Raw genomic sequence first — 13827 nt, 5'->3', positions numbered from 1 at the left:
CAGGGAACTATACTCAACATTTTGTAATAACCTATAGGGGAAAAGAATCTGAAGAATACATGTATATAACCGAATCACATTGCTGTACACTTGAAAGTAACACGACATTGTTAATCAGCAATACTTATTAAAAAAATAAAAAATTTAAAAACCACAGGCAATCAAGTGCCTCCCTTATCACCTGTCCTTTCCAAAACCTAGACTCACCCTTGAGCTCCAAACCGTACCCGCCTGCCAAGGACACAGACTCTGCTGGCTGAGGTGTGAATGGATGAAGCTGGCTGAGGCCCATTTGCAATCCAAACAAGGGCAGGTGGAGTTCACTCTGGGCAGGAGACCCCACTGCTCTGCACAGAGACCCACAGACAAACTGGGTCTGGAGAGGGTGGAGGGGTGGGAGCTGGCATCTCCACTCCGGGGATGACCGGAGAGGAACAGAGCTGCCTCCGCTGGCGGTAAGATGGAAATGCTGAGACATGGCCACGGGGCTGAGCTTGGTTCGATCGTTTCGGTCTAAGAAGGCACTGCCCTCTGCCCAGCAATGACAGACATCAGGAACCAGTTTCTAGGAGGCTCCTCCACCCACCATACATTGTCCACAGAACTAGAAATCAAAAGGGGCCTTTTGGAATTCCCTGGTGGCCCAGTGCTTAAGGCTCTGTGCTCCCAGTGGAGGGGGCACGGATCTGATCCCTGGTCAGGGGACTAAGATCCCACAATGCTGCATGGCGTAACCAAAAGAAAAGGAGGGGGGACTTTTGTCAGAAGATATTTTTCATAAAGTTTAGCCCTCACATGGCCTAGAAGGAATCATAAAGATATGTGACATGAGATCAGCGCCCTTATTTCAAATGAGAGGATACTGAGGCCCAGGATGGCAGGTAATGAGGCCAGTCAGCAAACCTGCAGCCAAGCCAGGAAGTGCGGGCAGGCCTGTGACCCACGGCCAGGTCCTTTTCTGTCACTCTAACAGGGCTTTTTATCCATTTACGTCTGAATCATTTCTGTATGGTATATTCCTATCTGAGGATGCCAAATTGGCGGGCAGGTCCTGAGCTTTGGGCTGCCAACATGCCCAGCCTCTCTCGATTTCTCAGTGGTGGTGCAAACAGCCTCCCTGTGAGAATCAAGAAGCAAAGAATCCCTCCCACTACCCACTATTGCAACCAGCAACGCCACTCAGTGGACCCAGTCTGACCTGTCAGGACTGGACCTGCAGCCTCCCCAGGCCTCATCCTCCCAACACAGAACGCAAAGGCACAGGATATCCGGGTTAATAAACAGCTTTATTTGCCCTTGACAGCATCAATTTTCTTACATTCTCAATTAATTTGCCATTAAAGTGCTGGAAATTTTCTTAATCACAATAACATTTGTTAAAGGAAATCAGAACTAATATCAGGAACGTGGCGATCACGAAGAAAACATTTCTCTTACAACACACAGAATGAAAGGCCCTCGTGTGGAGCAAGTGGGTGGCCTAATTTACAAAAAGATTCTAATTCCCTCCCCCCCGTGAGCACCGAACAGGCTGGGACCGACTGCCACCCCTGGGGAAACAAAAAGCAATGATACACAGTTCTAGAAACACCCACACACCCCACCGGCTAGCTCCTCTCAGCCCTCTTTGGGTGTTTGCTGCTTGAGTAGACCCAATTGTAGGAGAAAAAGGTCTGGCTCCCCTCTACTGCCTTCTACCCCACCCCACCCTTACTAACAAAAGCCCCCAAAAGTCATTACAATGAAAAAAGTAGGTTTCCATGACCCCAACACTAACAATGTTCAGTAAAAATGAAGATAATAAACACAAAAGCTGGCTTAGTAAACAGGAGCTCTCAGCATTCAATGCAAAAAAGAAAATAAAACAAAAAACTGAAATCTGAAGGCAAATACTGCTGATTTTGCACATGGGCTGGACGAAGAACTTGGAACCTATCTGTAAAGCTCCGGGAGGAGCCTAAAGGCAGCTGGCTTTTCAGCACTTGCCCCTGGCAGAGGCCAGATCTTTGCATTGTCGCTGAGGCTGTTGGCGTGTTTCTCTTTGGAGTTTATATACAAACACAACCAAGGCTAATGGAGTTCTATACAGATATATACACACACAGAGGCCGGCTACTCTTTCTTTGTGGAAACTGTCAGCTCCACCTCGGGAAGCTGGATGCCAACCTTAGTCCCACTGTCATTGCTAGAAGAAGACGACAGTCGGGACTTCTTAGAGGATGAGGACACTCCACTCCCCTGTAACTTGCCTGCCTCATCATCGCTCCCAGTCACCTCATAATGACCTTTGCTCTTTGACCCCAATCCACCAAAGGTACCAAATTTCAGCTTGCCGTGTTTCCCTTTGACTTTCCCACCTTCCAGCACCACCTCCCCACCCTCGAACTCCAAAGTCCCCGTGGGGGTGGTAGGGGCAGAGTGCTCCCTTTCGTCACTGAAGGAATTTGAGCGGTGGCTTGGCTTCTTGCTTTTGAATAAGGAGAATTTGCCTTTGGGTGAAGATGTGTCGACCTCGGCCTCGCCTTCCAGGGAACCCAGACTGGCCTTGGAGCTCTTCAGGTCACCTTTGGAGCCCGAAACGGATGCTTCTGGTGAGCCGGCCACGCCAGCTTTCCCTTTAGGTTTGGAGAAGGTGAACTTGGGCATCTTGATTTTGGACTTTTTAAGTTTTACATCAGATTCTTCCCACTCGCCCTCTCCAGCACCAGACTGGACACTGGCCTCCACTTTAGGGAAGTTAATATCCACCCCGACTTCTCTGCCCACCAGCTCCCGGCCAGAGAAGGTGAACTTGGGGATCTTCATCTTGGGGAATGTTACTTTTCCAGATCCACTTTCCAAGTGACCTTGAGGCCCAGACACGCTCAGTCCAGGACCCTGAAGTCCAACCTGGCCTCCTTTGACACCTCCTTCTACCTTTGGTCCTGAGAAATGAAGTCCTCCAGCAAACGCAGGTGCATCCAGGTTGAGAGCAGAGGAGACCTGGGGTCCTTTCCACTCCCCACCGGAACCTTTGACGTTCACGTGCCCTTCACCTAGGCTGATATCTGGGGCACTGACACCCCCCGAAACATCCATGCCTCCTTTGATTTTCGGGCCCTTCAAGCTGACACCGAAATCTGACTCAGGAGATGCCACATTCAATGAAGGCCCTTTCACGTCAATGTCAGGAGCAGCTCCACGGAAACCTATCCCTGAACCTTTCAGGTCACCTTTGATTTCAGGACCAGAAATCTGCCCGGTTGGGAGTTTCACATTCACACCTGGCAGCGCCACATCACATCCAGATGACTTCATCCCAGGCATTTGGAGGCTTCCTTCCAGGCCTTGAACACTGATGCCCGGAAGACCAACCGTGGGGCCTTTCATCTCACCACTGGCCCCGAGGCTGCCTTTTATTTTTGGTCCTTCCAAGCTCAAGTCCACATCCGGCACTGAGATTTGAGGGCCAGAGATCTGAGGCCCTTTCAGGTTCAGGCCTCCGAGGTTCACGTCCATGCCAGGCCCCTTGAGTTCTCCAGTCACCTGAGGCCCCTTGACGTTGATGTCCACATCAGACCCTGGAGCGGAGATGCCAAACTGGGGCAGCTTCATCTTGGGAAGTTTAATACCACCCTCAGGTGCCTCCAAGCTTAGATCAGGAGCACCTACTGATACCGAGGGACACTTGATGTCACCAGAGACGGCCAGGTCGCCCTGCAGGCTTGGTCCTTTCAGGGTCACATCTGGCACACCAATGTCAAGCGCTGCTGTGGCATCGATTCCAGGCACCTTCACTCCATCACCTTCTACCTTCACCTTTCCACCGGCACCTCTGAGGTCAAACCCAGGGGCATGCACCCTCATGCTGGGAACAGATACATCCATATCTCCCTTCAAACTTGGTCCTTTCAAGTTCAGGTCAAGGTCAGGTCCAGAGATTTTTGGCGTAGAGAGGTTCACTGATGGCAAGTCTACTTTTGGCCCCTTGAGAGACACATCAGGCCCTTCAAGCTTGACGTCTGGTGCGTTCAAGCCTCCTTCAAGAGAGGGTAGCTGGACCTCAGCTCCTCCACCGTCCACTTTCACACCAGGGATGCCGATTTTGGGCATCGAAAACTTAGGGAACTTAATTTTCGATTCCGGACCTTGCAGATCTACATCTGGTCCTTCCAGTCCCACACTGGGGACATCACCCTTTATCTTTGGTCCTTTCAAGCTAACATTCACATCAGGGATGGATACTTGAGGGGCAGAAATGCCGAATGATGGTGCTTTGACTTTAGCATCTGGGCCTTCAATGTTGACGTCAGGTGCATCCAGGTTTGCCTGCACCCTGGGGCCTTTCAAGTCGCCCTCTATCTTTGGCCCTGAGACATCGACACCTGGTGCCTTGATCTTGGGAGCCTTCAGCTTGATGTCAGGACCTTCCACATTAATCCCTGGTGAAGAAATATCCAGATCAGGCGCCTGGATTTCACCCCCTATTTTGGGGCTAGGGAGAGATGCCTCAGCTTTAAATTTAGAAGATTTAATGTCAAATTCTACATCTGGGAAGTACATTTTCCCAAACATAGGTTTCTTGGTCTTGGGAGATTTCACGTCAACTTTCAGTGAGGCGTCGGGCCCCGCAACATTGACATCTATGTCGGGAGACTTGAGACTGGCATCAATTTCACCCCCAGGAGCATTCAAATCAAATCCTTGCTTCTTGGCCTTCATTTTAGGCCCACTCATGTGAATTTTTGGCATTTTAAACTTACTTTTCTTGCCCTTGCCACCAACACTAATGTCAGGAGCCTCAACGTTCAGCTCTGCCTCAGGAACTGTCACATCAAGTATAGGTGACTTGAAGTCAGCTTTGGGGCTTTTTGCCCCAAACCCAAACTTGGGTTTCTTAAATTTGGGAATTTTTACATCTGGCCCTTCAATGTTAACATCTGGGCTCTCCACGTGTACATCTAAGCTTGGAGCTTCTAAATCAACTTTGGGTCCCTTGAGGTCCAGTTCACCACCTTCTAATTTGGGACCAGAAATTCCAATTTTGGGTGTCTTGAGATGCAAATCAATGTCAGGAGCAGTTACTTTAGGAGCAGAAATATCCAGTGATGGCATCTTCAAACGTGGGCCACTGAGTTTGGCATCAGGGCCTTCAACATCTAGACTTGGACCTTTAAGGTCTACTTCTGGGCCTTTGAAAGTCCCTTCAATCTTAGGAACAGATACATCAAAATCACCCTTGCCTAAGGAGCCTTTTAAATCCAGGTCAACATCAGGCATGGAGATCTTGGGAGCTTTGATATTTATCTCTGGCATTTTGAACTTGGGGCCTTTCAGTTTTGCATCTGGACCTTCAATGTTCACATCTGGAACATCAATGTCCACCTTGGGTCCGGAGACATCTATGTCGGCTTTGGGCAGGTTCACATCCACTTCTGGGCCCTCTCCTTTGAAGCCAGGCATGCTGAACTTGGGCATTTTCACCTTGGGCATCTTCAGGTGCCAGTCTGGGCCATGAACGTCCACATCTGGGACATCAATGTCCACTTTCGGGCCTTTGATGTCAACGTCAGGGCCCTTGAGGTCACCTTCCACTTTGGGCAGAGAAATGTCCACATCTCCCTTTACTTTGGGTCCTTTCAGATTTAAGTCAATGTCAGGCATGGAGATCTTGGGTGCCTTGAGGTGCAGGTCAGGCATTTTAAACTTGGGACCCTTCAGTTTTCCTTCTGGACCATGAATGTCAATGTCAGGAGTATCTATGTCCAGCGCAGGGCCTTTAACATCTACTTTTGGGCCTTTCAGATCGCCTTCCAATTTAGGGATGGAAGTATCCAAATCTCCTTTTATCTTAGGTCCTTTCAAGTTCAAATCAATGTCACTCATGGAGATTTGTGGGGTTTTGAAGTGGACATCAGGCATCTTAAATTTGGGTCCTTTGAGCTTCCCTTCAGGACCTTCAATGTCCACCTCTGGCCCTTTCAGATCGCCTTCTACCTTAGGCAGTGAAAGGTCCACACCACCCTTTACATTTGGCCCTTTCAGATTTAAGTCAAAGTCAGGCATGGAGATCTTCGGGGCTTTAATGTTCATCTCTGGCATCTTAAATTTAGGCCCCTTCAGTTTTCCTTCTGGGCCTTCAATACTAATATCAGGAGCATCAATATCCAGTTTGGGGCCTTTGATGTCCACCTCAGGAGCCTTGAGATCACCCTCAACTTTGGGCAGAGATATATCAACATCACCCTTCATTTTGGGACCCTTCAGGTTGAAGTCAAGGTCAGGCATGGAGATCTTGGGAGCTTTGATGTTCATCTCTGGCATCTTGAACTTGGGGCCCTTCAGTTTTGCATCTGGACCTTCAATGTTCACATCTGGAACATCAATGTCCACCTTGGGTCTGGAGACATCTATGTCGGCTTTGGGCAGATTCACATCCACTTCTGGGCCCTCTCCTTTGAAGCCAGGCATGCTGAACTTGGGCATTTTCACCTTGGGCATCTTCAGGTGCCAGTCTGGGCCATGAACGTCCATATCTGGGACATCAATGTCCACTTTGGGGCCCTTGATGTCAACTTCAGGGCCCTTGAGGTCACCTTCCACCTTAGGCAGAGAAATGTCCACATCTCCCTTTACTTTGGGTCCTTTCAGATTTAAGTCAATGTCAGGCATGGAGATCTTGGGAGCTTTGATGTTCATCTCTGGCATCTTGAACTTGGGGCCCTTCAGTTTTGCATCTGGACCTTCAATGTTCACATCTGGAACATCAATGTCCACCTTGGGTCCAGAGACGTCTATGTCAGCCTTGGGCATATTCATGTCCACTTCTGGGCCCTCTCCTTTGAAGCCAGGCATGCTGAACTTGGGCATTTTCACCTTGGGCATCTTCAGGTGCCAGTCTGGGCCATGAACGTCCACATCTGGGACATCAATGTCCACTTTCGGGCCTTTGATGTCAACGTCAGGGCCCTTGAGGTCACCTTCCACTTTGGGCAGAGATACGTCCACATCACCCTTTACCTTGGGGCCCTTCAGATCCAGGTCAACTTCAGGCATGGAGATCTTGGGTGCCTTGAGGTGCAGGTCAGGCATTTTAAACTTGGGACCCTTCAGTTTTCCTTCTGGACCATGAATATCAATGTCAGGAGTGTCTATGTCCACCTTGGGACCTGATATGTCAATGTCAGCTTTAGGCAGGTTCACATCCACTTCTGGGCCCTCTCCTTTGAAGCCAGGCATGCTAATCTTGGGCATTTTTATCTTGGGCATCTTCAGGTGCCAGTCTGGACCATGAACATTCACATCTGGAGCATCAATGTCCACTTTGGGGCCTTTGATGTCAACTTCGGGGGCCTTTAGGTCACCTTCCACCTTAGGCAGAGAAACATCCACATCTCCTTTCACCTTGGGGCCTTTCAGGTGTAAATCAAAGTCAGGCATGGAGATCTTGGGGGCTTTGATGTTCATCTCTGGCATCTTGAACTTAGGACCTTTCAACTTTCCTTCTGGTCCTTCAAGGCTCACATCAGGGCCTTCGATGTCCACTTTGGGTGCTGACACATCAATGTCAGCCTTGGGCAGGTTCACATCCACTTCCGGGCCCTCTCCTTTGAAGCCAGGCATGCTGATCTTGGGCATTTTTATCTTGGGCATCTTCAGATGCCAGTCTGGGCCTTGAACGTCCACATCTGGAGCATCAATGTCCACTTTGGGACCTTTGATGTCAACTTCAGGGCCCTTGAGGTCACCTTCCACCTTAGGCAGAGAAATATCCACATCCCCCTTCACTTTGGGTCCTTTCAGATTTAAGTCAATGTCAGGCATGGAGATCTTGGGAGCCTTTAGGTGCATCTCTGGCATCTTAAATTTGGGCCCCTTCAATTTCCCCTCTGAACCTTCAATGTTAATATCAGGAGTTTCAACATCTACTTTTGGGCCCTTGATGTCCACCTCAGGACCCTTGAGGTCACCTTCTACTTTTGGCAAAGATACATCCACATCACCCTTCAGTTTGGGACCCTTCAGATTAAAGTCAAGGTCAGGCATGGAGATCTTGGGAGCTTTGATGTTCATCTCTGGCATCTTGAATTTGGGACCCTTCAGTTTCGCATCTGGACCTTCAATGTTCACATCTGGGACAGCAACATCCACTTTGGGGCCCTTGATGTCAACTTCAGGGCCCTTGAGGTCACCTTCCACCTTAGGCAGAGAAATGTCCACATCTCCCTTTACTTTGGGTCCTTTCAGATTTAAGTCAATGTCAGGCATGGAGATCTTGGGAGCTTTGATGTTCATCTCTGGCATCTTGAACTTGGGGCCCTTCAGTTTTGCATCTGGACCTTCAATGTTCACATCTGGAACATCAATGTCCACCTTGGGTCTGGAGACGTCTATGTCAGCCTTGGGCAGATTCACATCCACTTCTGGGCCCTCTCCTTTGAAGCCAGGCATGCTGAACTTGGGCATTTTCACCTTGGGCATCTTCAGGTGCCAGTCTGGGCCATGAACGTCCACATCTGGGACATCAATGTCCACTTTCGGGCCTTTGATGTCAACGTCAGGGCCCTTGAGGTCACCTTCAACTTTGGGCAGAGAGATATCCACGTCACCTTTCACCGTGGCGCCCTTCAAGTTTAAATCAACGTCAGGCATGGAGATCTTGGGAGCTTTGATATTTATGTCAGGCATCTTGAATTTGGGGCCTTTTAAGCCTCCGTCTAGACCTTCCACTTTGACTTCTGGGCCCTCAATGTCCATTTTGGGACCCTCTATGTTGATATCTCCTTTCGGCAGATCCACAGCCATATCTGGTCCTTCTGCTTTTAACCCAGGCACACTGAACTTGGGCATTTTCATCTTGGGCATTTTTAAATTCCAGTCTGGACCATGAACATCCACATCAGGTGCATCCAGATGAATTTCTGGTGCCTTAATATCCACTTTGGGTCCTTTAAGATCACCTTCTAAATTAGGACCTGCAACATCTAAGTCTCCTTTGACTTTAGGACCTTTCAGATTTAACTCCACATCAGGCATTGACACTTTAGGAGATGAAATACTTAGGAAAGGCATTTTGAACTTGGGTCCTTTTACTTTTCCTTGGACCTCAACATCAGGAGCATTAATGTCAACTTTTGGACCTGTTACGTCAAGATCTGGCTTTTTGACCTTGACATCTACCTCAGGTGTCTGAACTTTGGAGCCCGAAAAATTAAATTTAGGAAGCTTAAAACGTGATTTCTTTGACTTTCCTTCAATATTCAGCTTAGGACCAGAAATGTCCACTTCTGGGCCCTTTATATCCAACTTGGGAGCTTTAATATCACCTTCCAATTTGGGCCCAGAAACATCAACATCTCCCTTAAGTTTTGAGCCCTTCAAATTCAGGTCAATTTCTGGCATGGAGATCTTGGGCATGTTTACATGCATGTCAGGCATCTTCAGCTTTGGACCTTTTAATTTGCCTTCTGGGCCATGAATGTCAATATCAGGTGCATCTACATCCATCTTTGGCCCTTTGATGTCAAGAGAAGGCCCTTTCAAATCACCTTCTACATTTGGAAGTGAAACATCCACCTCTCCTTTCACTTTAGGGCCTTTAAGATTAAGGTCCAGATCTGGCATGGAGATCTTAGGAGCTTTGATGTTCATCTCTGGCATCTTGAACTTGGGACCCTTCAGTTTCGCATCTGGACCTTCAATGTTCACATCTGGAACATCAATGTCCACCTTGGGTCCGGAGACGTCTATATCGGCCTTGGGCAGGTTCACATCCACTTCTGGGCCCTCTCCTTTGAAGCCAGGCATGCTGATCTTGGGCATTTTTATCTTGGGCATCTTTAGGTGCCAGTCGGGGCCATGAACATCCACATCTGGGACATCAATGTCCACCTTGGGGGCTTTAATATCCACTTCAGGAACTTTCATCTCACCTTCCACTTTTGGTAAAGACACATCAACATCTCCCTTCACTTTGGGGCCCTTCAGGTTAAGATCAATGTCAGGCATGGAGATCTTGGGGGCTTTGATGTTCATCTCTGGCATCTTGAACTTAGGACCCTTGAGCTTCCCTTCAGGACCTTCAAGGCTCACATCAGGGCCTTCAATGTCCACTTTGGGTCCTGAGATGTCAATGTCAGCTTTAGGCAGGTTCACATCCACTTCTGGGCCCTCTCCTTTGAAGCCAGGCATGCTGAACTTGGGCATTTTCATCTTGGGCATCTTCAGGTGCCAGTCTGGACCATGAACGTCCACATCTGGGACAGCAACATCCACTTTGGGGCCTTTGATGTCAACTTCAGGGGCCTCTAGGTCACCTTCCACCTTAGGCAGAGAAACATCCACATCTCCTTTCACCTTGGGGCCTTTCAGGTGTAAATCAAAGTCAGGCATGGAGATCTTGGGGGCTTTGATGTTCATCTCTGGCATCTTGAACTTAGGACCTTTCAACTTTCCTTCTGGTCCTTCAAGGTTAACATCAGGGCCTTCGATGTCCACTTTGGGTGCTGACACATCAATGTCAGCCTTGGGCAGGTTCACATCCACTTCCGGGCCCTCTCCTTTGAAGCCAGGCATGCTGAACTTGGGCATTTTCATCTTGGGCATCTTCAGGTGCCAGTCAGGGCCTTGAACGTCCACATCTGGGACATCAATGTCCACTTTGGGACCTTTGAGGTCAATTTCAGGTCCTTTAAAATCTCCCTCTACCTTGGGGCACGTGACATCCACATCACCTTTTATCTTTGGACCTGTCAGATTAAGATCAATATCTGGCATGGATATCTTTGGAGTTTTAAAATGCATTTCCGGCATTTTAAACTTTGGGCTTTTCCACTTTCCTTCTGGTCCTTCAAGATGAAGATCAGGGCCTTCAATGTCCACTTTGGGTCCCGAGACATCAATGTCGGCCTTGGGCAATTTCACGTCCATGTCTGGGCCCTCTGCTTTGAAGCCAGGCATGCTGAACTTGGGCATTTTCATCTTGGGCATCTTCAGGTGCCAGTCTGGGCCATGAACGTCCACATCTGGGACAGCAACATCCACTTTGGGGCCTTTGATGTCAACTTCAGGGGCCTCTAGGTCACCTTCCACCTTAGGCAGAGAAACATCCACATCTCCTTTCACCTTGGGGCCTTTCAGGTGTAAATCAAAGTCAGGCATGGAGATCTTGGGGGCTTTGATGTTCATCTCTGGCATCTTGAACTTGGGACCTTTCAACTTTCCTTCTGGTCCTTCAAGGTTAACATCTGGGCCTTTAATGTCCATCTTGGGGCCAGAGATGTCAATGTCAGCCTTGGGCAAGTTCACATCTACCTCAGGGCCCTCTCCTTTGAAGACAGGCATGCTGAACTTGGGCATTTTCATCTTGGGCATCTTCAGGTGCCAGTCTGGGCCTTGAACGTCCACATCAGGGACATCGATGTCCACTTTGGGGCCTTTGATGTCCACATCTGGCACTTTCATTTCACCTTCTATCTTGGGCACAGACACATCCACATCCTCTTTACTTTGGGGCCTTTCAAGTTTAAGTCCACATCAGGCATGGAGATCTTGGGGCCCTTGAAGTGCATCTCAGGCATCTTAAACTTAGGACCCTTGAGCTTTCCTTCAGGCCCCTCAAGGCTCACATCTGGGGCTTCAATGTCCACCTTTGGCCCAGAGACATCAATGTCAGCCTTGGGCAGGTTCACGTCCACATCTGGGCCCTGGCCTTTGAAGCTGGGCATGCTGAATTTAGGCATTTTCATCTTGGGCATCTTCAGGTGCCAGTCTGGGCCCTGGACATCCACGTCTGGAACATCAATGTCCACTTTCGGGCCTTTGATGTCCACATCTGGCACTTTCATTTCACCTTCTATCTTGGGCACAGACACATCCACATCACCTTTGACTTTGGGGCCTTTCAAGTTTAAGTCCACATCAGGCATGGAGATCTTGGGGGCCTTGAAGTGCATCTCAGGCATCTTAAATTTAGGGCCTTTCAACTTTGCATCAGGACACTCCAGATCAACATCAGGCACCTCCACATCCACACTGGGGCCTTTCAAATCTCCCTCCAATTTTGGCACAGAAACATCCACATCACCTTTGACTTTGGGGCCTTTCAAGTGTAAGTCCACATCAGGCATGGAGATCTTGGGGGCCTTGAAGTGCATCTCAGGCATCTTAAATTTAGGGCCTTTCAACTTTGCATCAGGACACTCCAGATCAACATCAGGCACCTCCACATCCACACTGGGGCCTTTCAAATCTCCCTCCAATTTTGGCACAGAAACATCCACATCACCTTTGACTTTGGGGCCTTTCAAGTGTAAGTCCACATCAGGCATGGAGATCTTGGGGGCCTTGAAGTGCATCTCAGGCATCTTAAATTTAGGGCCTTTCAACTTTGCATCAGGACACTCCAGATCAACATCAGGCACCTCCACATCCACACTGGGACCTTTGATGTCAACTTGAGGACCTTTGAGATCACCTTCTAGTTCTGGCACAGAAACATCTATCTCTCCTTTCAGTTTTGGTCCCTTCAAATTCAAGTCCACATCTGGCATGGAGATCTTGGGAGCTTTGATATTCAACTTAGGCATCTTAAATTTAGAGCCTTTCAATTTTCCTTCTGGCCCCTCAAGACTCACATCTGGGGCTTCAATGTCCACCTTGGGTCCAGAGATGTCAATATCAGCTTTAGGCAGGTTCACATCCACCTCAGGGCCCTCTCCTTTGAAGCCAGGCATGCTGAACTTGGGCATTTTCACCTTGGGCATCTTCAGGTGCCAGTCAGGGCCCTTGACATCCACATCTGGGACATCAACGTCCACTTTGGGGCCTTTGATGTCCACATCTGGCACTTTCATTTCACCTTCTATCTTGGGCACAGACACATCCACATCTCCTTTTACTTTGGGGCCTTTCAAGTTTAAGTCCACATCAGGCATGGAGATCTTGGGGCCCTTGAAGTGCATCTCAGGCATCTTAAACTTAGGACCCTTGAGCTTTCCTTCTGGACCCTCAAGACTCACATCTGGGGCTTCAATGTCCACCTTGGGTCCAGAGATGTCAATATCAGCTTTAGGCAGACTCACATCCACCTCAGGGCCCTCTCCTTTGAAGCCAGGCATGCTGAACTTGGGCATTTTCATCTTGGGCATCTTCAGGTGCCAGTCAGGGCCCTTGACATCCACATCTGGGACATCAACGTCCACTTTGGGGCCTTTGATGTCCACATCTGGCACTTTCATTTCACCTTCTATCTTGGGCACAGACACATCCACATCCCCTTTGACTTTGGGGCCTTTCAAGTTTAAGTCCACATCAGGCATGGAGATCTTGGGAGCCTTGAAGTGCATCTCGGGCATCTTAAACTTGGGCCCCTTAAGCTTTCCTTCTGGACATTCAATATCTATATCACCAACATCCACATCCATTTTGGGGGCTTTCACATCAATTCCAGGACCTTTCAAGTCTCCTTCCACTTTAGGAAGAGAAACATCTACATCAGTTTTAAGTTTAGGGGATTTCAGATTAAGTCCCACATCAGGCATGGAGATTTTGTGCGTCTGTATATGCATGCTTGGCATCTTAAATTTGGGACCCTTCAGTCTCCCCTCTGGACCTTCAATATTTACATCTGGGGCATCAATGTCCACCTTGGGTCCTGAGATGTCAATGTCAGCCTTGGGCAAGTTCACATCCACTTCTGGGCCCTCTCCTTTGAAGCCAGGCATGCTAAACTTGGGCATTTTCACCTTGGGCATCTTCAGGTGCCAGTCTGGACCATGAACTCCTGCATCTGGTGCATTAATGTCCACTTTTGGACCTTTGATGTCAACATCAGGGGCTTTAATCTCT

General features: G+C 48.8%; 1 protein-coding gene across 1 annotated transcript in view; it reads right to left on the bottom strand.

The window, feature by feature from the left end:
* Nucleotides 1–1267: 1267 nt before the first annotated feature.
* Nucleotides 1268–13827, bottom strand: part of AHNAK (AHNAK nucleoprotein) — a 29447-nt gene continuing 16887 nt past the window's right edge. Inside the window, 2 exon segments of the mRNA XM_010854057.1 lie at nucleotides 1268–11480; nucleotides 11483–13823. Coding sequence (XP_010852359.1) covers nucleotides 2113–11480; nucleotides 11483–13823 — 11709 coding nt within the window. The 3' untranslated portion in view covers nucleotides 1268–2112.

Source organism: Bison bison, unplaced genomic scaffold, assembly GCF_000754665.1.
Source record: "Bison bison bison isolate TAMUID 2011002044 unplaced genomic scaffold, Bison_UMD1.0 scf7180017864334, whole genome shotgun sequence".
Classification (NCBI taxonomy): Eukaryota; Metazoa; Chordata; class Mammalia; order Artiodactyla; family Bovidae; genus Bison; species Bison bison.
Note: the sequence above shows the minus strand (reverse complement) of the source record. Positions and strands in the feature narration are given on the sequence as shown.